Source organism: Lepus europaeus, chromosome 9 (genome assembly GCF_033115175.1).
Source record: "Lepus europaeus isolate LE1 chromosome 9, mLepTim1.pri, whole genome shotgun sequence".
NCBI lineage: Eukaryota > Metazoa > Chordata > Mammalia > Lagomorpha > Leporidae > Lepus > Lepus europaeus.
In genome coordinates, this window is record NC_084835.1 from 20,290,906 (window position 1) to 20,314,885 (window position 23,980).

A 23,980-nucleotide genomic window follows, 5' to 3' on the forward strand; every position below is an offset into this window, starting at 1 on the left:
GCCTTTGTGAAAAGGGGTAAAGGGGGTATTCCCCTAGTGCCTGTGCTGACAACCTTGATGCCCAGCGGACTCCCTTCCCTGGGACCCCGAGATGATTGTTGTTCCAACAACTCTGTTTCCTAGAGTTGCTACAGGAAACCAATGCAGACACAACAGCGCGCAGTGGTAAGATCGTCCTCGTGGCTTCAAGATGACTCTCGTCAAAATCTACTGCAAGGCGAGTTAGGCCCCACCGCATTCCCCGACAGGCAGAGAGAGAGGGCGTGAGTGGAGACGGCCTGCTCTGGGCGGGGCTGGTATGGGATTCCAGCTCCCCTGGGGACGGAGTTCTTCCTGTGTGCAGGACCACTTGTACAAACAGGGGTGACACCTGGTGTGCGGTGAGCACCCGGGCTCAGCCGTGGCTCTCGCTACTGCTTCATTCTGGCCCTCAGAGCCACACCAGGTGTGTCCACCGCCTCAGCCCCAGTGGCCGCTGTGCTGGAGGTCAACTCTGGACTGCTCCTGATGGGGTCATCACCAGGGTGCCAGGTCGGAAGCCTGGCCCTGGTGGGAGGATTCCCATCACAGAACTCTTCAAGTGCGCCTGTCGGGCTTCTACGCTGTTACCCAGAAAGCTGCTTTGCCAGCGCACCAGAGGCCCATGCTTTGTTTTTTCCCTGAGTACATTAAAAACAGATTTTTAAAATGTATTTATCTATTTGAAAGGCAGAGAGATGAAGAGCCAGAGATCTCTCATCTGCTAGCTCAATTCCTAAATGCCCATAGAAACCAGGGCTGGGCCAGGCTCACCCAGGAGCCTGGGACTTAATTCATATCTCCCGGGTAGGTGGCAAGGCCCGACTCCTTGAGCCGCCATCCGCTGCCTTACAAGGTATACGTTAGCGCCGGCGCCGTGGCTCAACAGGCTAATCCTCCGCCTTGCGGCGCCGGCACACCGGGTTCTAGTCCCGGTCGGGGCACCGATCCTGTCCCGGTTGCCCCTCTTCCAGGCCAGCTCTCTGCTGTGGCTAGGGAGTGCAGTGGAGGATGGCCCAAGTCCTTGGGTCCTGCACCCCATGGGAGACCAGGAGAAGCACCTGGCTCCTGCCATCGGAACAGCGCGGTGCGCCGGCCGCAGCGCGCTACCGCGGCGGCCATTGGAGGGTGAACCAACGGCAAAAGGAAGACCTTTCTCTCTGTCTCTCTCTCTCACTGTCCACTCTGCCTGTCAAAAAAAAAAAAAAAAAAAAAAAAACAAGGTATACGTTAGCAAGAAGCTAGAATTGGGAACAGAGCAGGACTGAAACCCAGGTACTCTGGGGTCGGACACAGGCATCCCAAGCAGCACCTTAACCACTGTGTCAAACGCCCCCCACCCCAACCATGTTTTCTACCCTAACAGGATCCTAAGAAAACAGGAGCCCGTTTGGAAAATTAGTTCAGCTGCTTCCCCATCTCTTAAAAAAAAAAAAAAAAGGTGTTTTGTTGCGGCATAAGGCACTGCAACCAGCACCCTCATCCTGAGCTTTCTTGTACACATCATACCCGGCAGCCCCAAGGCCTAACACAAGCCCAGGGAGCAGGGAATGACAGTGGCCACGGCATCCCCCAGCCCCGGGGTTCTCACTCAACACGGCCCTGGGCAAATCCCGCCTCTGTGTGTGCAGCCACCACCAGCATCACCTCTGGGATCCTTCGGTGTAACCTCAGAACAGTAACTTGCACAAGAGGGAAAGATAAAATGACCACCACTCGGCGTGCAGGGCCCAGTTAAGCCAAGTGCTGATTCCTGGAATACAGTTCTTCCAGGCCTCTCCGGAGTTTTCTGTGTATCTGGTGAGCACAGGCCCCTCCGGATTCAGTTCCAGGTTATCTTTTTAAAGGTGTCTGTGTAGAAAACACTGTGGATGACAGAGATCACGTGTCTCTGGAGGAAAAGCCATACGGGCTTACTGCTCATTATAGAACACAAGCTCCCACCTGGCCTCCTTCCTGGAGCCCCGGGGGTACTGGGGCTCAGGGAGCCATCGCAAGTTCTGATGATCTGGCTGCTGCCGCTTCTGGGAGTCCTAACTCCCGCCAGGACGCATGAAAGCAGGGGATGTTCCTTTACTAGCCTGCAAATACGGCAACATCTCAGACCCGCTGCAGGCTCAACACCCAAGTGTTACTTTAAGATGACAGAGCAAGTGGCGTGGCCATTAAGGTGCCCGTGGGCCTCCCATACTGGAGGGCCTGAGTTTGGGTCCCAGTTTCTCTGCTTCCTTCCAGTTTCTCACTTCCTGCTAATGCCCATCTTGGAAGGCAGCAGATGATGGCTCTGTCACCCACGTGGGAGACACAGATTGCATTCCAAGCTCCCAGCTTCAGCCTGGCCCAGCCCTGGCTGTTGAGAGCATTTGGGGAAATGAACCAGTGGAGGGAAGATCTCTTCTGTGTATGTCTAGCAGTCTTTCTGTCACTCTACCTTTCAAACAGATAAAAACAAAACTTCCAATAAACAATACAAAGCTTTCTCTACACACACAAGAGGCCCAGGAAACATCATTATGTTGGACAGCACTTCAATAGTCTACCAATTGATGCAGTTTTATTGTCACAATACTTTGCATAATTTTACAGGAAGAGTACAGTTTTGGATAATTTTATGGTCAAAGGGACAATGAAGGAAAATAACTCCCCTGCGTGGTGAAACTGTCATACACTACACGGCACGTCCCGTATCTGAAAGGCACTCTATATATTTTACTCATTTTTTTTTCTTCTGCTAAAGTTACTTCAAATACTAGCTGGGAAATGAGGACTGAGCCTTGGTACAAACGAGAGCCCAGACAAGGAAGTGGGTCCCGGCAGGCAGGGTTTTGGACAGGTCCGTCAAGCACACCCCCCCTGCAGGGGCGCCGGCAGCCACCACCCGCTCCCTTTCCTCTCTCAACTCCTAACTGCTGGCTTTCATTGTGGACGTGCAACTCAAGCCCACGGAATCAGGGCGATGGGGGTGCCTGAAGGTGCCCTGTTCCCCGCCAGCCGCCCAGGACACCACAGCGACCCAGGTGAGAGGGCTGATCACCACAGACAACCAAGAGTCCTGCGCAGGCCCTGGGGAGAGACAGCAAATCGCGCTTTACCAAAACGACCATAACGGGACAGGGAGGAGGGTGGAGGCCGGCTTTGGGACTTAGGGTCAGGCCATCGTCCTCCTCGCTCTTCTGAAACCCAAGTTACCCAGGACACTCAGGAAGGGCTACTTGCTCTAACTTTTAAAAAAACCTCATCCCGCTCTATGGGGCTCTTCGATTTTCTTGTTAGGTGCCCACAAGCACGACCCCCTTACGTTACAGTTCTGTGTGGTTAATAACTTATAGGAGAGCCCCTCCTCATAGCTCCCGTGCAAGGGCCGGAGTTCAAGGAAGGAACCTGAGATTCCTACCGTGTGCTCTCCTGGGAGACTAAGAACCCGAGAGGTCCCCAGCAAGATTTCCAGATGCGCAGACTCTCCTTCATGGTTTTTTTGTCAAATAACACAAAAGGCCAAGTTCAGACACACCTGGATCACCTCAATCAAGGCCACGTCAAAACCATGTCATTTAAAGAAGCAGTCACATACATTTAGACTGATTACCCAGTTTGCATAGGAATTCCTGCTGCTTGGCCGGCAGCTCCAACAGTTTTATGCACTCTACAGCAAAGGTGTCGGCATAGCGAGCACTCTGGGCTGGCAGGGGCAGGCGAAGACGCACAGGCCGGCTCCATCTCCCCCGGGCCCTGCCAAAGCTGAACCGGATGACGCCCCGGCTCAGGATTCAGTTCCCTGGCCCCCTGGTCGGTGGGCCTGTGAAGAGGAGGTGAGGAAGGCTCATGGCTGCTTCAGCTGACATCTGGCCAGGGGATTCCAACACAACACGCTCCTTAAAGATGGAGAAAACCATCCTAAGCGCTGAGTCTGTGTTACAGGCGACGGCTGCTTCCCAGTAAGTCAGAGCACGACCTGTGAACGGAGTCAGGTGCAGCACCACGCCGGCGTCCACATACAGGGGCAGCCCGAGCCGGCAGCCCAGCCCCTGGGCCTCTCACTCAGGTCCCCAGGCCCCCACGCCCTTCCTGTAACAAGGCCAGGGGCCCTCCCCACAGGCTGCAAGGACAGGAGCCAGCCAGTCCTCTTCCTGCTTGAATTACAGAGCAGTCTTGAGCTCTAGCCTCAGGAGTGTGGCTGGCAGGGCCCACTTTGCCTGACCCATGCAGAGGTTGTCTTGAAACCCAGCCCTTGCGGCCCCAGGGGCCCAGCTGAAACCTCCAGGGCAAGGGCCCTGAAGGGCAACTGGATCCACCCCCAGGCGACCAGCAGCTCCAATCACGTGCCCGGGCCAGCGGCAGTCAGACCGCTGCGAAGCCTGCGGAGTCCAGCGCGATGGTCCTATTCCTTCTCTATCTGCGACCTGGTGAGGCTGTACCTGTGAGGTATTTTCTGTGTATGGAAGACTGAAGTGGAAGGAAAGGGTCTGAAACAGGACAGACAAAAAGCAGTGTACCTGGTTCTGGTTTCTTCACCACACACGGTGCCTGTGCCGAGAACTGGGCCAGAGACAAAGCCTTCCCAGGAACCCAGCAGGTTCCCCCGAGGCTCGTCCTTCCTTGCGGGCCGGCTCGGGGTCTCTCACCCACAAAGCCTCTCCCTGCCTATGCAGGGGCCGTTTCTCAGTGACAGGGACAGCATTTCCCAAAAGCCCCATCGGTAAGTAAGCTGGAGCAGGCATAGGGGCTGTCCCCACCTGGGGTCCTGAGACCTGCTTTGCAGAAGCAGCTCCAAAGCCACCGAATGTCACAGCTCCAAGAGAAAAAAAAAACAACACAGCGCTAACAGGCGGGCAGAAAGTCCTGGTGCCTGCACCAAGTTCGTCTTCCAGGGCAGCCTCCACAGGGGCCCCGGCTGCTTGCAGGGGACCGAGGGTTGGGGGGCCATGCACAGGCAGAGTGCTGCAGGTGGAGAAGGAGGGAAACTCGCCTCACTTGCTTCAAACCTGGGCTTGGCTTGCTCAGCAGATTCTTCTCGGGATGCAAGTCCAAGTTAGCACTTCCTTCTTGTCCTTACGTGGTTAGAACCTGCAGCCTTCTCAGACGCGCTGAAGCTCTGGGGAGGACAAAGCCTGGAGGCGCGAGTGTGTGTGTGTGTGTGTGAGTGCAGTCCATGTGTAGGCGTGTGCACATGCACACATGTGTCTGTGTGGGGGAGACTGTATGGGTGGAACGTGGTGTCTCGGCGCAGAGTTTCTCCTTAAGGAGGGTAAGGGTTGAGGGTGTCGGCCGCTGAGCTGTCACCGCAAGGGGCAGTGGGCCACACACTCACTGCAAAGCTCTCTCTCGGGAGAGCATCAACAGCTCCCAGGGTGCCAGCAGGCTCCATCAGTGGCACAGATAGAATCTCGGGTCCAACATCCCGAGTGTGTCAGGGCCTCTTCCTGAGTGACCCAATGAGGGTGTGGCAGTGGAGGAAGGCACAGGTACCAGACAGACGGCGGCCACCCCACTGGTTAAAGGGAAGGCGCGTGTGCACACATGAACTTGCCAGCCTGGCCCCCTTCCTCCTCTACCCAAATCCCCCTCCAGGGGCCCTGGAAGTCACAGGCAGGCAGGGTGCTCCTGCTGCAGCCCCGCAGAGGCCCCCACCGTGAGGTCCGGGAGCGGCTCTGGCTAGAAGTGGTGCTGGTGGAGGGCTGCAGTCGGGGGGCCCGGCTCCAGCCGCTTGACGTGGCAGGAGTGACAGAACAGGCGGTCCTCCAGGGGGTAGCAGCGGTGCCCGTCTTCATCATTGAGCTCCACACCACAGTCCTGCAGAACAAAGACGACATGACTGACATGAAGGTCGGGGCCCCGAAATCAGCTCCTGCCCAGGGAGGGCCGCCGACACGAGAGGCGCTCACAGGTGCCGTCAGTATACACGCACCCTAGGGTGGACAAGGATCTCGGGGTCATTTTCTACAGACTAGGTGTGGAAATGTATAGATGCACCTGTTTCTTTTAACTTTTAAATGCAGCTATTAGAAGATCCACAGGGCTTGGGTCTGTGGCTCTCCTATTCCTACTGGATGGTGCTGGTCTGGGTGCACGGAGAGGACTGCTCAGCAAATGGCTCCACCTTTTACTCCCGGGCCCTGGGGCAGCACTGGCAATAATCCCTGCCTATTTCTTCTGTGCTGGCAGTGCGAGCCATCTACAGGTCACCCTCAGGGTCACAAAATGAATCTCATTGCCTTCTGTGGGTGAAGCTACTTAACCGTGGCTGACACGGCACAGGGGCTGAAGGGGGCGACCCCAGCTCTCCCAAGTCATGTGCACTAGTGGGTCTTTCAACTGCGGGTGCCCACCCGCCTCCACCCCACCCTGCCAACAGATATGTTACAAGAGGAGTTTCTTCCTGATTTCCAGGGCTGCCCTGGAAGACAGAACAGCCAACAAGCTGGGCAAGGGGGATGCCTCTTCCCCAACTCACGCACCTGCCTGATGATGTGGCCTTAGATAGGACCCAAGACCAGGCTCGCATGACACCGCCCGGCTCTACAGCTTCAGGGAGAGCTGCAGGACTTGCAGTCATGGACGCCCAGAAAGTAACAAAGACCCCTCCCCAGCCCCTGGCCTCCAGCCCCACGGCTTCCCCTGCCTCCCCACACTTCCTGCAGCAGCTCTGGAGGGCAGACCCTTGCCAGAATCTCACGGGCCATCCCACGCCCCAGTCAACCTGCCACACTTTTCTCCCAGGCTCTAGGTGGACTCAGGGGCTGGGCCGGGAGGGCCTACCTCGCAGTGGTAACACTCCACATGGTAGTCTCTGTCCATGGACACCACACGGATGGTCTCATCTGAGCCCTGGCACCGAAGGAAAACAAGAACAGGTGTAAGAGGCCGGTCAGGGGGCACTGGCACTTCAGGCACCACAGGCCCTGGGGTGGGGAGGGAAGAAGGTTCTAGAATAATCAAAGGAGGTCTCAGGAGAAGACCATAAACCAGAGGTGAACATTGACACTTGCGGGAGAAACAACAGATAGCTGATGAGATGGGAGCGGGACAGGAAGCAGTCCTCGCTCTGGAAGAACCTCGGGGCCCACACTGGAAAAAGACCTCCAGGGACATCGATCCTCAAGATCCGAAGGCGAGCTTTTATTGCTCGTGTGCTAAGCTGGGAGGGAGCGTCAGGCGAGACTGTGACCTGGTTCAAGCTCAGGAAGGCACTGGGCGGGGAGGCCGGGCCAGGACAGAGGGATAAGGACAGGACTCGGACCTTGTAAAGGATGCTGAGGAGATACTCAGGCCCCAGGAGCACGTCTGAGAAGGCGTCTTACCTCGGGAGGAAGAATAGCGAGCCCGCAGGCTGCACACTTGGGGGCCAGAACCCTGCAAAGGAGGAGGAAAACGCACATGGATTCTGGGAGGCAAAGCCCAGAACAAGATGTGACCCAGGACCCCGCACGTAGCTTTCCCCGCTGGCCACCTCCCGCCCATCATTCTGCATCCCGCCAGCCGTGGCAGGAAGACTGGAGCCTGGCTCGCTGCAGGGGACACACCTCAGCATTGCTCCGGGAGGGTTCCTCAGCTGTAGGACACTTGGCTGCCTCCCACTCTCCAGGGGCTGAAGGCTAACCTGTTTGCTTACTCCCATCCTGCGCAGACAGCTAAGCATAGTGAAACCAACACTGCAGGTACCCTGGGAAGTCAGGTAAAACTGGAGCTACCGGGCCCTGGGTTCCTCCTGAGCCTGGCCAGTTCCTCTCTGCACAGTGGCATCACAGACCTCCTAAGGCCCCTGCCACATCCCTCGAAACCAGTGAGCCTTTGCTCGACGGGGCACTAATGGTGCGAGCAGCCAGCAGCAGACACGCAGCCTGGTGTCCAGCGGTCACTCTGCCGAGATCAGCACGGCCCGGGCGCGCAGCTCCTGTCCGCTCCCCTCCCTCTTACTTGTGGTAATCTCGGACGCAGTAGATCTTGTTCTCCGAGTCCACGGTGAAGGGCACCCCGTCCAAACACTCGTTACAGACGACGCAGCGGAAACAGCCCGGGTGGTAGGACTTCCCCAAGGCCTGCAGGATCTGGGGTGTAACACAGGAGAGGCCAGCACTCAGCAGGGATTGTAGGGAAGGGACGGTGGGAGGGAAGAGAAGCCACCACGTGAACAGTCACACAGCACACACACACACACACACACACTTGGACCATGAGCAATCGGCAGTGGGGCGAGAAAGGCAAATGTCCAGATGCATAAATGGGAGGAGATCAAACGGGACCCTTCTCCTGTTACCCACCCCAGGGCCCAGCTGTTCGGCACAGCGCTGAAGATGTCCCCGGGGACACCCACATCCCGCATCAGAGCGCCTAGGTTTTGGGTCCCTGCTCTGCTTCTGATCCAGCTTCCTGCTAACACACGCCCAGGGAGGGAACAGTGATGGCTCCAATACTCGGATCCCTGCACCCCCAGGGAGGACCCAGATGGAGCTCCTGTCTCCCGGCTTCAGCCTGGTCCAAAGCTGGACGCTGCAGTCATCTGGGGAGTGAACCAGCAGAAGGAAGATCTCTCTCTTTCTGCCTTTCAAATACACACACACACACACAAATAAATAAATAGAACTCTTTTATAGATGCTAGGGTAGGACCAAGCAAATCCTGGGGCCAAAGCCCACCAGGGAGACCCACGAAATGCTGAGCAGAGCCACCAAAGGACTCATCCCAGATGAGGAAGCAGCAAGTTCTTGGGAAAATGAAAGAAAATTCCAGAAGGAAAGGGCAGAGCCTGAAACAAACCTCTCAACGTCTGCCTCCCGGGAGCCCCTCCTCGCGGCTCTGCCTCCGGAACACGATAAGCAGAGGCCCCCGACTACCCCAAGTCCAAAGGAGGAAGCAGAGCCCACTGCTTTCCCTCTTACACACGACGAAGGGAACGCCCCCGCAGACCCCCTTCCTCCCGTGTCCTCTGCCCTGCGTGTGACACCTGGGACGACCGCAGCCATCCTGAGACCTGGGCAGAACCAAGACACGGAAGAGACAGAAAGAACATCTTTGATGATGCTAACGAGGAGCCGGCTAACTCAACAAACCCGCCCCCTCTGTCCCCTGGGAACTCGATAAACGAGCCCAGACCCCATCCCGACCTCCGGAACCTGAAACTGGAGGTAAGCTGGGCCAGCTGTGTTGCAGTAAAGCCGACTCCAGTGCAGGCTAAAGTCTGAGACTCACTGGTTCAAGTTACCAATGAGCCGGGGTTCTCGTATGATTAAAATGAGCCGGGGTTCTCGTATGATCCGTGGCTGACAGCACCTTCGCCGATTCGACAGGACATCATTTCTGCTGTGCGCTGGGACCCACACAGAAAGCCTTCGATGGGCTGAAGCAAGGAGACGTGCAAGTGAGGAAAGCGCATGGGAGGCTGGCGGCATGGCTGCTCCAGCGCCTTCTACCAGGAGCCTTGGGTGGACGTGGCCGTGCTGCAGACACCGCAGGCCAGGACTTTGTGCTACGCCAGCTGCCCTCAGCAAGCTCTGTTTTCACCCAAGCACTGAGGCCCCGCTCCACGGCAGTGAGATGCCAACACAGGGAGACCAATCATCCAGCGTGCCCAAGCCCACTGGGCAATGTGCACGTCAGAATTCATTGTCCCCCCGATGGCTGCTGTCCTGGCAGAAGGAGATCCTTATGTTACTTGAACCCACAGAGCACCTACAGTCAGGTTGGAAACAGATACCATCCTGCCCAGCGTTAGCCATTTTTGCGGTGTGGGGACAGGCACAGCTGGGTTCTTCGGGAGACCCGAGAGCGGCATCTAAAGGAATCTTTCTGTGCAGTGTTGAAATTCTTGGCAGGAGGTAAGGTGCTGTCTTTAAAGCTGGCATCGCTACCAGAGAGACCTTCACTAAAAGTTTCCAAGTCCAGGGGAAGACCTGCGAGACTGCAGGTGCAACTTCCCATCGTCCCACACGGTGCCGAGGTGCTCCAAAAACCAGCTCCTTCCTTTCCCGCCACACAGACGGACGCACACATCAAGACACGGGTATCTCCCCTCCCCCTGAATCAGGACTGGCCCTGTGACTGTCTTTTGGTTTTTCTTCTTCAGCTTTATTTCTTGACTTATAGAAAGACAGAGTGACAAAGAGAGGGTGTAAGACAGCGAGGGAGAGATCTTCTATCCACTGGTTCATTCCCCCAGATGGCCTTAATAGCTGGGGTGGTAGGTTAAGTAGCAATAGTTCAATGTCATACCCCGAGGACCAAAGGAGCCTTAGGACAACCAGAACTAAGGACAGGCTATAATCATCTCCTAAGTTGGGACAAAGTTGCTCTCACATGCAGTGGGTTTGCCAGAAGGACACTAAAATTCGGGACAAATTCTGCTAAAGAAATGGAGCCCTGTAGAACCTAGCAGACACTGGGGAAGACCAGGGTGAGAATTTGGGGCTCTTGTCTGCCTCCCCCAAGAGAATGGGTAGATGGCCACATTCCCAGAGAGCCTCGCTTTCTTTTTTTTTTTTCCTTTGGATATTTATTTATTTGAAAATCAGAAATTACAGAGAAAGAGGGAGAGACAGAGATCCTGCATATCTTCCATCCACTGGTTCACTCTCCAAACGGCTGCAATGGCTGGGGCTGGGCCAGGCCAAAGCCAAGAGCCAGAAGCTTCATCCAGGTCTCCCATGTGTGTGCAGGGACCCAAGCACCTGGGCCATCTTCCTCTGCTTTTCCAGGCACATTTGCAGGGAGCTGTATCAGAAGTGGAGCAGCCAGGACTCAAACCAGCACCCATGCAGGATGCCAGCATTGCAGGCAGTGGCTTAACTCACCATACCACAGCACCAGCCCTGAGCCTTGGCTTCTACTGAGGACACACCTCTCACAGAGCTGGATGACAGCAGGTGCCCTTCATGAATGGGGAGGGCTCTGATTCATAAAAGTTAGCCCACAACCAGCAGAGATAAGTGTTTATGTCCATCAAAGTCACGCACAAGAGTGTTCACAGCAGCTTTATGTGTAAAAAGCTCCCAAACAGACACCACCCAAATCTCCATCAACAGGAAAATGGCAAAACAGATGGTGCTACATCCACACCATGGATTTGACTTAGCAATGAAAATAAATGAGCAGCCAGTGTTGTAGTGTAACATGCTGAGCTACTGCCTGCAGTGCCGACATTCCACATGGGTGCCTGTTCAAGTCCCAGACACTCCACTTCCGATCCAGCTCCCTGCTGATGTGCCTGGGAAAGCAGCAGAGGATGGCCCAAGTCCTTGGGCCCCTGCACCCACATGGGAGACATGGATGAAGCTCCTGCCTCCTGGCTTCATACTGGCCCAACCCTGGCCATTGCAGCCATTTGGGGAGTGAACTAGCAGATGGAAGATCTCTCTTTCTCTCTCTCTCTCCCTCTCTCAAACACTGACTTTCAAATAAATAAAATAAATCTTAAAAAAAAAAAAAAAGAACAAAAGAAAATAAATGAACTGCCAAAATAGGCCACAACACGGATGGATCTCAGAAACATATTTCTAAGTGACAAGAGGCACATCAAAGGAGTCTGTGCCATGATTTGTTTCCATGAAGTTCCAGAACCAGCAAAACTAACCCGTGGCAACAGGTGCTGGAATACAGGGTGCCTCTGTAGGAGGCCTTGCGTGGGAAGAGGCAAGAAGCAACCTCAGCGGTGTGGGGATGTGTTCTGCATCCTGACCCGGGTGCTGGTTACATGGCTGTACCCGCAGGTGGAAACTCATTCAGCTGTACCCTGAAGACCTGCACCCTTTGTTTTAGGAGTTATTTCTCAGGGAAAAGGTAAGAGTAAAAAGATAGCAACGATTAGCAATTCCCCTTTCCAGAATGGAGTTCAGGATCAGCGGACAGAGCTAACTCTTGCCAATTCAATGTATGCTAACTAATGTTTCCTTTGAAAAGTACATGAAACCTTAAAGGCCCCAGCCATTGGTGGACAACTTGGTCCATGTATTCAATGACCTCACAACGCAGCCCTCCCAGGAAAACTCTTTCCCACCAAAGTGACAACAGGGGAGAGCCAGTGGACAAGCAAGGGCAGGAACATATCGGTCTTGTTCAGGTATCTCATAAGTAAGCCCCCAAAACTCTTCTTAGAAATGGCCAAGCTGGGCGGAACAGGGGTGGAAAGCAACCGTGTTCGCCCGATGTCCTTTTGCACTGGATTCCAAGGAAGCAGAAACCTGGCAACACCTCGCTGTACTGTGGCATCTCACCTGGGATGCCACAGGGATCACAAGAAATGACAGGGGGGCCAGAGAACATTCCAGAAACAGGACCGTGCACCATCGGGACGGTGAGAGATGCTAATGCCAGTGAAAGCTAGCAGTGTGGATTCTATTCAAGCGAGCAAACTGCATTGCCAAGGGACTTCTTTTAACAGGACCAGCTGTAACTACAAGCCAAGAAGCACCGTGCTCAACTCCTAATTTTCGTGTTCCCTGAGTGCCCGCTCCTCTCCACATGTTGTAATCTTGCTCAGGGGACTCTACTCACCATGTCCATGATCAGATGTCCACAGAGAAAGCACCTGTCGGCAGACTGCTGGAAACCCGAGTACTGCGGAGGGAAGAGAGAGCAAAGTTAGACCCAGAGCGTGGTCCCGCCATTTGGAGAGCTACCGGCAATTTCTCTGAAAGATGTGTCACCCTGAGCAGGGCTCTGCCGCTTCCCTGGGGACAACACCATGCTGTGCTGAGCCACGGATTATCTTCAGCCACAAGAGTCAATGCAGACACTACCACCACTCGCCGTAACAATGACCGTGTCCCCCCAGCGTGCCTGGCTCCATGGGGAGACTGTCCATAGAGAAACTTTTATCCATAATCCAGCGGTTCTCTAAGAGGGGTTCCCTGGCACCACTAGAAAACTTGCAGGAGATGCAAATTCTTGACCCCACCCCAGACCTATGGAATTGGAAACAGGGCATGGGGTCTGACCACCACCCTGATCCTTAAAAGAGTTCTGTCGGACACCTTTTATGATCCCAGTTTCTCAGATGGAAGCCAAGGGAAGCCTAGAGAGGCTAAGGACATTCTCAAGGCAACACGACACATAAGGCACAAAGACTCAGTTCAAGTCCTTCTCTGGTTAAACATCTCATGCCGGAGTGGATGCTGTTGGGGTCTGCAGACCTCATGGTGAAGGGTGCGTTCTGCCCTCCCCAGGAGCTTACACTCAGTGGGGGAGACAGACGTGGACACGGACCCCATGCTCTGCAGGCAGGCAGCACAGAGGAGGGGCACCACGCCGGGGTGGGGGGGAGGGACAGACAGGCTGCTGATGGGACCTGGGCAGAGGAAGTGGGGAAGACAGGGCAGGCAGAGGCAGCGGCACCCGCAGAGGCATGCCGGCATGAGGCTCTGCAGGCCACTGCGGAGAGGCGAGGGCCCAGCCCTCAGGGAGCTTCCAAGCGTGCTTCACACCCTGCAGATGCTGGGACCAGGCAGGCCAAGGCTGCACGGTGTGAGGCCGCCTAATGCAGGCAGTGTGGGAGGGCCGGAGGCTAAAGGAGCACACAAGGGCTTGATGCTAACCGTGTGCCAGGAGCCACGGCAGGGAGGGGGTGTCCGGGGCGGACCTGGGATGCAGTTCTGCCACCAGTAAGGTGATGTTTTGTGCTTCAGGCACACAGCATGTGAGGGGCCAGGGGAACATGTCCAGTGGGCAGCGGGGCGATGGTGGCTGGACTCAGAAGTGCAGCAGGGCTGGGGCTCAGCTCTGGGAGTTACTGGCACAGGATGTCAGTGGGAATGGCTGGACTCCCAGGGACAACAATCTGAAGCAGGAGGAGGAAGGGGTAAGAGGAGGGGGAGGAGGAGCAAGCCTGGCTCCCAAGCCAGTGGTTAAGAGATGGGGAGGAGGCACAACTGGGGAGGGGGCACACATGCGAGTATACACACACATATGTACACACACATGTGTACACACACATGTGTACACACACATGCACACACACACCCGCCCGCACCCACAGAAGGTAAGACAGGGCCTCTGTGGAGCAGGCCAGGGCCCCTCCAAGCACCCCCCCCCCAGCTCTCTGGCCATGCCAGGGGACGATGGGCACATCGGGCACGGGTGACGCACTCACCAGGAAGTCTTCCTCACAAAACACTTTGCCATTGACAAAATAAAAGGCTTTTCCTCTCAGCTTCCGGCCTGCGGGAGAAACACAAAAGCGGGGTAATGAGAAAGCTGTCAACACACAGTTTAACAAAATCTTCCTCCAGCAGAGAGAAACCTGCAGATAACAACAGAAAGCCAGCTGTCACTGGCTTCCGGTGACCGGCACACGTCATGGCCTCCAGGGCCGGGCAGGCTGAGGCCAGGAGGCAGGGTCCCCCGGGAGCTATTCAGTGAGATGGGGCTGACAGGGGAGTCGTCCCGCCCACCTCCTCTCTGCTTGGAAGGCAGGCAGCAAGGCACCAGGTGACGGGACTACACGGGACACTCAGTGGCACTGGGGACGGTCACCCTGGCACGCTCTGCAGTGGATACCTGTGACATCCAATCGGGAGAGTCCTCAAGAGGTTAACTTTACTTTTCCATCCTGTTTTTCACCTGAGCTGTAGAAAACACCCACCATATGGCAGGTGTCGTGGTGCACTGGATTAAACCACCGCTTATGACACCGGCATCCCATATCAGAACGTTGGTTCAAGTCCCGGCTGCTCCACTTCTGATCCGGCTTCCAGTTAATACACTGGGAAGGCAGCAAGAGATGGCCCAAGTACTGGCGCCCAACGTGGGAGACCCAGATGGAGTTCTTGGAGCCTGGCTTCAGCAGTGCCCAGTTCTGGCTGTTGCAGCCATTTGGGGAGTGAACCAGTGGATCAAAGTCATCTCTCTCCTCTCTCCTCTCTCTCTCTTCTCTCTCTCTCTCGCTCCCTCCCTTTCAAATAAATACATCTTTTGTTTAAAAAAGAAAGCATACCTTCTTGAAAAGATACTATTTTTGGTTTTCACTTGATCTACAAGGGTCAGGCAGGAGTGGGGCAAATTCAAATTACTGCGACCGACTCCTGGATGCAATGTCACCTTGCGTAAGGCTAAGGACACCCTCACATCATCCCTTTCTGCCCTGAAGGAAACTCAGTGGGCTGGGAGGTGAGGGCAAGCAGGTGCACCTCTGTGCAAGGCTCTGGCCCTGCCCCACAGCAGCTGTCACAGAGCTGAGGACATTTCCAGTGCCAGGCTCCACATGCACCCAGCACACTCCAGGGGATGCTCAACACGGAGTGCTGCAAGCCCCTGGGAGCCAGGGTCCACCCCCTGGGAGGGGAATCAGCAATGCCACAAACACGAGCTGTGCCCAAGAGACCCAGCAAGTCCAGGGACTGCCCTCGCAGGCAAAGCGCACGAGGCAGGCGGAGGGAGGCTCCAAGGGGCCGCGGCAGAGCTCTGGGGGGAGCTGGAAGCACTAACACCAAGGGAGAGCCGAGAAAACCCGAGATTCTGTGGCAGCCACAGAACCCTCCGGACGGGGGGAAAACTATTACAACTTCTACAGATTTTCTATCTTGGGACCGGCATTGTGGCACAGCAGGCTTAGCTGCTGCCCGCGACACTGTACCGGTTCAAGCCCTGGCTGCTCCACTTCCCATCCAGCTCCCTGCTAACGACCTAGGAAGGCATCGGAGGATGGTCCAAGTGCTTGGACCCCTGCACCCCTCCACCTGGGTGGAGTTCCAGGCTCTCGGCTGCAGCTTGGCTCAGCCTCAGCTGCTATGGCCATTGGAGAGGAATCAGCAGATGCAAGATTGATTCATTCTCTCTCCTTTTCCTTCTCTCTCTCTTTCTCGCCTTCCTTCAAATAAATAAATATGTTTTCAAAAATAAAAAGCCCAACTGCTCCTCAGTGGGGAGGCAGGAGAGGGTGCCAGGGGACAGAAGAGGTGGCAGCACCACTCCTGGCTGCAGACTCGGAGGGCCAGAGTCAGGCCAAAGGGATCTAAAGTGCTTCACGGGTCCGGAGGCCCTGCCCTGGGCAGTCCCTTCCTGGTCACAGCGTCTGCTGCTGCCTGACCCGGTGTCGTCCCACCGTCTCCCCAACGCTCGCGCTGGTGCGGGGCGGAAGCCGGGAGACCTCCTGAGGGTGCAGCTGTAATCTGAAGTCAGCCTTGCACGCAGAGGGCTCGGCCATGTCTAGAAGTCGGCCTTGCACGCAGAGGACTCGGCCATGTCTAGAAGAATGTAGTGTCGGGCTGAAGAATCAAAAGCAAAGGCCAGCCGTGGGTGAGAGGTGGGCGGGATGCAAAGATCACGGCTTTAGGACCCCACACACCAGGGACGGCAACAAATCGGTAAGAGCAGACCAGCACCCTCCTCCCTGAGCATGTGGGGCACTGGTTCCAGCAGCCCCCGCAGACATCAACGCCCATGGGTGGTCAGACACCTCCCATCAGACGCCAATGGACTGACAAGCAGCACACCCACAGCCTCCTCCCTGCTTTAAATCTCTGAAGACGACCAACACCAGGAGCAATGGATAGGTGCCGAGCTGTTACACCGTGAGGGTGCTTGGCTATCACACCGTGAGGGAGCCCAGCCGTCACGCCATGAGGGTGCCCAGCCGTCACACTGGGAGGGCGCCTGGCCATCATGCTGTGAGGGTGCACGGCCGTCATGCTGTGAGGGCACACGGCCGTCATGCCATGAGGGTGCTTGGCTGTTACACCGTGAAGGTACTCGGCTGTTATAAACATACTCAGCTGTTATACTGTATTGCTTAGGGAAAAATATCCAGGCAAAAAAATCTGCACATACAGACACCGTGTTTTCTCCCCGAGTATTTGTGATCCACAGCTGGTTGAATCCATGGATGTGGAAGTAGAAGTTAAGAGTATCAAGGACCAGGGTCGGCGCTGTGGTGTAGTGGGTAAAGCCACCGTCTGCAGTGCCCCCATTCCATATGGGTGCCGGTTCAAGCCCCGGCTGCTCCACTTCCAATCCACCTCTCTGCTATGGCCTGGGAAAGCAGTAGAAGATCTACCCCGCTCTGGCTGTTGCGACCATTTGGGGAGTGAACCAGTGAATGGAAGACCTTTCTCTCTCTCTGCCTCTCTGTAACTCTGTCTTTCAAATAAATGAATCTTAAAAACGACTATCAAGGACCAATTACAATCAAATGGGAGGAAGTGAGCAAAGCGTAGGAAGACGCAGCACACAGAAAAGAACACCTGGGGCTGGCGCTGCGGTGCAACGGGCTGAGCTATCGCCTCTGACGCTGGCAACCGCACGCGCGCCGGATCGAGTCCCGGCTGCTCCACTTCCGATCCACCTGCCTGCTAATGTGCCTGGGAAAGCAGCAGAGGGTGGTCTGAGTGCCTGGGACCCTGCAGCCCATGCAAGAGACTAAGATGCAGTTCTAGGCTCCTGGCTTCGGCCTGGCCCAGCCCAGTCCCAGTCACTGTGGCCATTTGGGATGGAACATAATCTGTCTTTCTGCTCTCTCCGTAACCGCCTTTCAAATAAATAAAACTAAATATTTAAAAAGAAAAGAAAACCTATTAAACCTGAAGTCATCATCAGGGTTGTTATACCAGCCTAATTCCTGTGATATAATGAGAAATGTTCAGGCCCACCAGCACTCACGGTAACGCAAATGAAAACCACAATGAGATTCCGCCTCACTCCTTCAGACAGGAAAAACTACCACGTCTGACACCTGCAGGTCTTGGTGAAAGGCGCGGGACAACAGCAGCCGCGCACACGTGTAGGAGTGTCTGCTGGGACGTGAAGAAAATCCACACAACACCAAGGAGGGCTGCCTGGGGAGCTCTCCCGGATGGGCACGAGGGGGCCCGCACTGCACGGCCACGCTGCTAACAGAAGGCCAGACACATCTGCACCGCTCAGCAACACAGGAGACAAGACAGACAAGGAGAGGAAGAAGCTGCAATGATGGCTAACGGATGCAGCCCCCCACGGCAGCCGGGATGGACGTACCAGGCCCACACGGATCCTTACTGGCTGAACTAAGGATACAGGCATGCGACTTTGGTAAACCGTGCAAAGACCCACGGACGTGACGGCTTTCACGCGGGCTCCAGCTCACTCACATTAACCACCGTACTGATCTTTCTTTAACTGACAGTTGTCTATGTGGGGACAGGAGAACAACACCGGGACCGCAGCGAGCACGCTCAGTTCATGATGTCAGGGGTCCTCAAAAAGCTCACGGAAAATGCGTCTTAAGAAAAACACTGCGGCCAGTGCTGTGGCATACTAGGTTAAGTCTCTGTCTGCAGTGCCAGCATCCCATATCGGCACCAGTTCTAGTCCTGGCTGCTCCTCTTCCGATCCAGCTCTCTGCTGTGGCCTGGGAAAGCAGTAGAAGATGGCCCGAGTGCTTGGGCCCCTGCACCCGCATGGGAGACCCAGGAGAAGCTCCTGGCTCTGGGCTTTGGACTGGCACAGCTTCGGCCGTTGGGGGAGTGAACCAGCGGATGGAAGACCGCTCTCTCTCTCTCTACCTCTCCTCCTCTCTCTGCCTTACAAATAAATGAAAAATAAATCTTAAAAAAATAAAAACACTATGTGTGGATTTCAAAAATCCTTTGCACTAAAATGAACTTATCTTTAGATTCCATTTCCCCACAGACTTTTTGAACAAGCCTGTGGCAGCTGTCCTGAGGAAGAAGGAGATGGGGTGGGAGGGGAACCTGGACAACTTTAAGTTACCCATAATTATACCCCTTAGAAAAAAGGCAGAAGCAAAATGACAACGTAGAAATGTCTGATTCTGGGTGGTAGGAAAATAGGGCTACTTCCTATGGTACCGTCCTACAATGTTTACACACACACACACACACATACACACAGTCTCTCTTTTAGCTGAAACACTACACAGGCACCAACAAAGAATAAAAACACCTGCACTATAGGACAAAAAAGCTGAACTCTAACATGCAAATAATTCGAGTACGAGATTGTTATTTTTTAAACATTATTTTCTAAATTTTTTTTTCTAATTTTTTTTCTAAATTTTTATTTTTTAATTTTTTTTATTTTTTGACAGGCAGAGTGGACAGTGAGAGAGAGAGACAGAGAGAAAGGTCTTCCTTTGCCGTGGGTTCACCCTCCAATGGCCGCCGCGGTTGGCGCGCTGCGGCCGGCGCACCGCGCTGATCTGATGGCAGGAGCCAGGTGCCTATCCTGGTCTCCCATGGGGTGCAGAGCCCAAACACCTGGGCCATCCTCCACTGCACTCCCTGGCCACAGCAGAGAGCTGGCCTGGAAGAGGGGCAACCGGGACAGAACCGGCGCCCCGACCGGGACTAGAACCCGGTGTGCCGGCGCCACAAGGCGGAGGATTAGCCTAGTGAGCCGCGGTGCCGGCCCTAAACATTATTTTCACCTACTTGAAAGGCACAGCCAAGGGGCCAGTGCCATGGCTCAGTGGGTTAAGCTGCCACCTGTAGAGCCTCATGCCATACGAGCACCTGTTCCTGTCCCAACTGCTCCACTTCTGAGCCAGCTTCCTGCCAATGCTCCCAGGAAAGCAGCAGATGGTGGCCGAAGTCCTTGGGCCCCATCTGCCCACATGGGAGACCTGGAGCTCCTGGCTCCTGGCTTTGCCCTGGCCTGGCCCTGGCCCTTGTGGCCATTTGGGCAGATGAACGACCTATCTCTCTGTAACTCTGACTTTCAAATAAACTAATTCATCTCAAAAATTAAAAGGAAAGGAAGAAAACCAGTGCTACAGAGAAAGACACAGAGACAGGGACCTGCTGCCCAGGAATAAGGTGACAAGGACACAACAGCCCACCTGGTCAGCCGGGAAAACCATCACACCAAGGCCAGGTTCAGCTGGATGGTGGAAGCACCTGGGTCTCCCACAGGCTGCAGTTTCAGCCAATCTACGCCACTAGAGGGAGCCAAGAGACCGCAGGACCCGGCACAGGGCTCCCTCCAGAGGGCTGAGGGAGATCCTGCTCCCGCCCGGGGAGAAGCCGTCAGGAGTCAGAGGAAGCCAGTATTTTGTTTCCATAACGGGCCAGATCACCTGTACCCCAGGCATCACACAGGAACACTGAGCCCTCCGCACTGTATGGGAGACCCAGAGGAAGCTCCCGGCTCCTGGCTCCTGATTGGTCTAGCCCGAGGCATTTGGGGAGGGAACCAGTAGATGCAGGGACCCAAGGACTTGGGCCATCTTCCACTGCATTCCCAAGCCACAGCAGAGAGCTGGATGGGAAGTGGAGCAGCAGAGACTCGAACTGGCTCCCATGATGCCGGCACTGCAGGTGGCGGCTTTACCCACTATACCACAGAGCCAGCCCTAAAATAAATCTTTAAAAAAAATAACAAGAACACTTGAATTTAGAAACAACACCACATTCAAATACATTTATTTCTATTCTCTCAGAAGTGGGGAGGAAAAGAAAAAAATACACCTGCCGACTGTCTGTGTCAGGGCCTGGGTTTAGAGTTTTTGCAAATATTGGTAAAATGTTGCCGGAAACAGCAATCAACCTGCTCTTGAAAAGCAGAGAGACAGAAAAAAAAGTGTTGTCCAGGCTGAATCCCTCCAGATCTGACCGACAACACAAGATACCAGCTAACCTGAAGTTCCCAGAATCACCGCGCTGTCCTGGAAATTAAGGGTGGGCTGCAGCTGTCCTCACCGCCACTGGGTGGCGCCCACGCACGGCCAAGACCAGGACAGATGGGGGCGGCTGGGCAGGCTGAGCTCACCAGGCCCGTGGGCTGGCTTGGGACGCTTCACTCCCGGGAACCTGAGCCTGCACTGGAGGTGGCTGACCCTCAGCGAACGATGCTGCCGGTTTACTCCCTACTTTGTCGAGGCAGGAAACGAAAGCTACAGAGGTCAAACTCGGCACAGAGCTCCAGGTGCAAGAGCTGGGATCTGAAACCCCTCCAGCACACCTCTCTCTCTCCTTGTCTGTCCCCAGACCTCCCAGACCAAGGGTGACAGCTTGGCCAGCGTGGGCCACTAGAGGAAACAGTACACCCTGGTGGGTTAGCCGACACTCACTCCTCCTGGGCCTGGGGGCTGGCAGCTGGGGGTCATGGGGTGGTTGTGGTCAGGGCTGCCAAGGGCCCCTTTCCTGGTCTATGCCCAGCAACTCCCTGCGGTGTCTCCACCAGAGCTCTGCGGCCTCTTGTCATCAGGACACTAACCCCCACTTGGGGGGGGGGGGCACGTGTGACCAAGTCACCTGTCACAGGCCCCCACCTCCAAACTATCACCTGGGGATGGGGGTCTCAACGCAGCCATCTGGGTGGGGGACACAAAGATGGTTTCTCGGTCCAATCACACCGCACATCTGCTCTGCTTCCTGTGCGGGGACAAACTTCAATGTCCTCACACACGTCTTACAGCACAGACATGACCCCGAGGTCCGGCTGTGGCTGTGGCTGTGGCTGTGTACGGGCAGGAGACAAAGGGAGTGGTGGGGGAGTGAGCACCAGACTCTCCGGCCGGCCAAGGCTCGCAGACCTTATCACGCTGTCCCACAGAGTGCTGGCTCCCATCCCCGGAGGGTCTCCTTTTCAACAGGGGCCTGTGAATCTGCATTTCTAATAAGCTGATGGTGTCGGGCCCTGGGTGGGTGGGTGGGGGGCACACTTTGAGAACCTCCGAGAGACACTGGGCCTCGGGCCTGTCTCGGAGCCCACATCTGCACCTGATACACTTTTTCCTGCTCCCACCACAGAGCTAGGACCCAGACCATCCCTGGACAACGAGCGCGGGACAGCGACAATGCCAGGGCAGGAGGTGTCCGTGTGACACACAACTCTACGTTCAGAATCGTCCTGCTTCCAGAAGAATTCTGCCCCAGCCAGAAGCAGTGGGTGCCATCACACTAAACACATCCAGACGGGCCGCAGCCAGAGCCGCCTTGCACGTGCCTGTTACAACGCTGGTTTACACACAATCGATACACGTATAGACTCAGAGAATCCCCTCCAAACGCCCCTTTCCTGCGGTACAATGAAGACTGCCTGTGGGCCTGCAGGGGGCCTGACACACCCAGTGTAACTGAGGGAGGGGACAGCAGCTGGGATGTCACCGAGACGTTAGCCATGACACCAACAAAGAAAACCCAACTTCTGCAACCCCCACCAAGCTCCCTTCTCTCCAGGGAGAGAACGAGCCAGAGCCTACCTGTAGAAGTATCCGGTCCTTAGACGCGAGTCTTCACTACCAAGTGGGCACCCAGAGCAGTGGCTGACACATGGCTTGGGACGCCCACGCCCCCAAGTGCCTAAGTTCGAGTCCCAGCCCCGCCCTCAATTCCCACTTCCTGTCAACGTGCACCCAAAAGGCAGCGGATGATGGCTCCAGTAGTTGGGTCCCCGCCATCCACGTGGAGGCCCAGATGGAGTTCCCAGCTCCTGGCTTTGGACTGGCCCAGGTGTTGTGGGCACTGGGGAGTGAATGAGCAGATAACTGTCTCTCAAACACCTCCCTGAAAAGTCAAAGTGCACGGCTTTCCCAGCCGTGAGAGTTCTTAAGAAAAGAAAGTGAGGGGCCAACACTGGGGGGTGGCTGGTTAAGCCCCCCCACCCCGCCCCAGGGCTGGCATCCCATGTGGGCATTGGTTCAAATCCTGGCTGCTCCTCTTCTGATTCAGCTCCTGCTAATGCATCTGGGAAAGCAGAAGACGGCCCAAGTCCTTGGGCCCCTGCACCCACGTGGGAGGCCAGGAGGAAGCTCCTGACTCCTGGCTTCCGCCTGGCCCCACCCTGGCCATTGTAGCCAATTAGGGAGTGAACCAGCAGATGGAAGATCGATCTCTCTCTCTCTCTCTCTTTCTCTTTCTCTTTCTCTCTCTCTCTCTTTCTCTCTCTCTCTCTTTCTCTGTAACTATGCCTTTCAAATAAATAAATAAATCTTTAAAAAAAAAAAAAAAGAAGAAGAAAAGAAAGCGACACTCAGCAACCGTGCGAGTGTGTTTTTATCATAGTGCCCCAGCGAGTAACTTCTACCTGTGCTACCCGCAGTGGCTACCAGCCCCCTGTGCCAGTTATGCCAATTAAATTAATAAAGCTAAAAGAACACGAAAATTCATTTCTAGCACTCAGCCAAGTGCACGTCAAGTGCTTGCCGCTGCGTGTGACGGCGGCCGCTGGGGACCCTCTGCGCCACTACGGGAAACGCTGCCTGACCGACCTCAAATGGCTTTGTCGGGAATCGGCTCTCCCGTAAATGGTGTGCTGATGACAAAGGACCAGGAAGAAACCTAACCAAACTGGTCCGGCTCAGGTGACAGGGCTCTGGCCTGGACTCCGCAGGGACGGGGCAGGAAGGGGGGGCCCCGGGATTGCAGGCCAACCCTGCCTTTGCAGCCTCCCAGAAAGAAGCCCTCCAGCCCTCACCTGACACATTCGGGGTCCTTGGGAGAGCTGAAGACAAAACTGGGGATCCCAGGGCGGGACCCAGCACCGTGCTCTCGGGGTAGGTATCTGGCACGGGTTCCTGTTGCCAGGACCCCCTCGGTGGCCTCTGGCGTCCACTCACGCCCACCACCGCATCCCCATCCAGACCCTCCTGTCGCTGGTGACTGCCAGCCCAGCTCACCCGTGACACGGGGCTGGGTTTGCAGCTTGTCTGGATTCCCAGCCCTCAGCCTCCTTTTCTTTTAAAACCCAATGATGTAGAAAAATGAAACATAAAATCCAAGCCTTGATTGTAGTAATTACTCAACAGACACAAAGTAACTCAACCAACGTGGTATAAGAGTTTCTTTTTTTTTTTTTTTTTTTTTAATTTTTGACAGGCAGAGTGGACAGTGAGAGAGAGACAGAGAGAAAGGTCTTCCTTTTGCCGTTGGTTCACCCTCCAATGGCCGCCGCGGTAGCGCGCTGCGGCCGGCGCACCGCGCTGTTCCGATGGCAGGAGCCAGGTGCTTCTCCTGGTCTCCCATGGGGTGCAGAGCCCAAGCACTTGGGCCATCCTCCACTGCACTCCCTGGCCACAGCAGAGAGCTGGCCTGGAAGAGGGGCA

The 23,980-nt window shown here is 55.4% G+C and overlaps 1 protein-coding gene across 1 annotated transcript in view; it reads right to left on the minus strand.

Moving 5' to 3' along the window:
* Positions 1-2,546: 2,546 nt before the first annotated feature.
* The window catches only part of LIMD1 (LIM domain containing 1), a 55,514-nt gene continuing 34,080 nt past the window's right edge, over positions 2,547-23,980 (minus strand). Inside the window, exons 3-8 of the mRNA XM_062200677.1 lie at positions 14,096-14,163; positions 12,502-12,564; positions 7,933-8,063; positions 7,317-7,368; positions 6,775-6,843; positions 2,547-5,808 (exon numbers count right to left, since the gene is read on the minus strand). Of these exons, the coding sequence (XP_062056661.1) occupies positions 5,671-5,808; positions 6,775-6,843; positions 7,317-7,368; positions 7,933-8,063; positions 12,502-12,564; positions 14,096-14,163 (521 nt within the window). The 3' untranslated portion in view covers positions 2,547-5,670. The remainder of the gene's footprint in view (positions 5,809-6,774; positions 6,844-7,316; positions 7,369-7,932; positions 8,064-12,501; positions 12,565-14,095; positions 14,164-23,980) is intronic.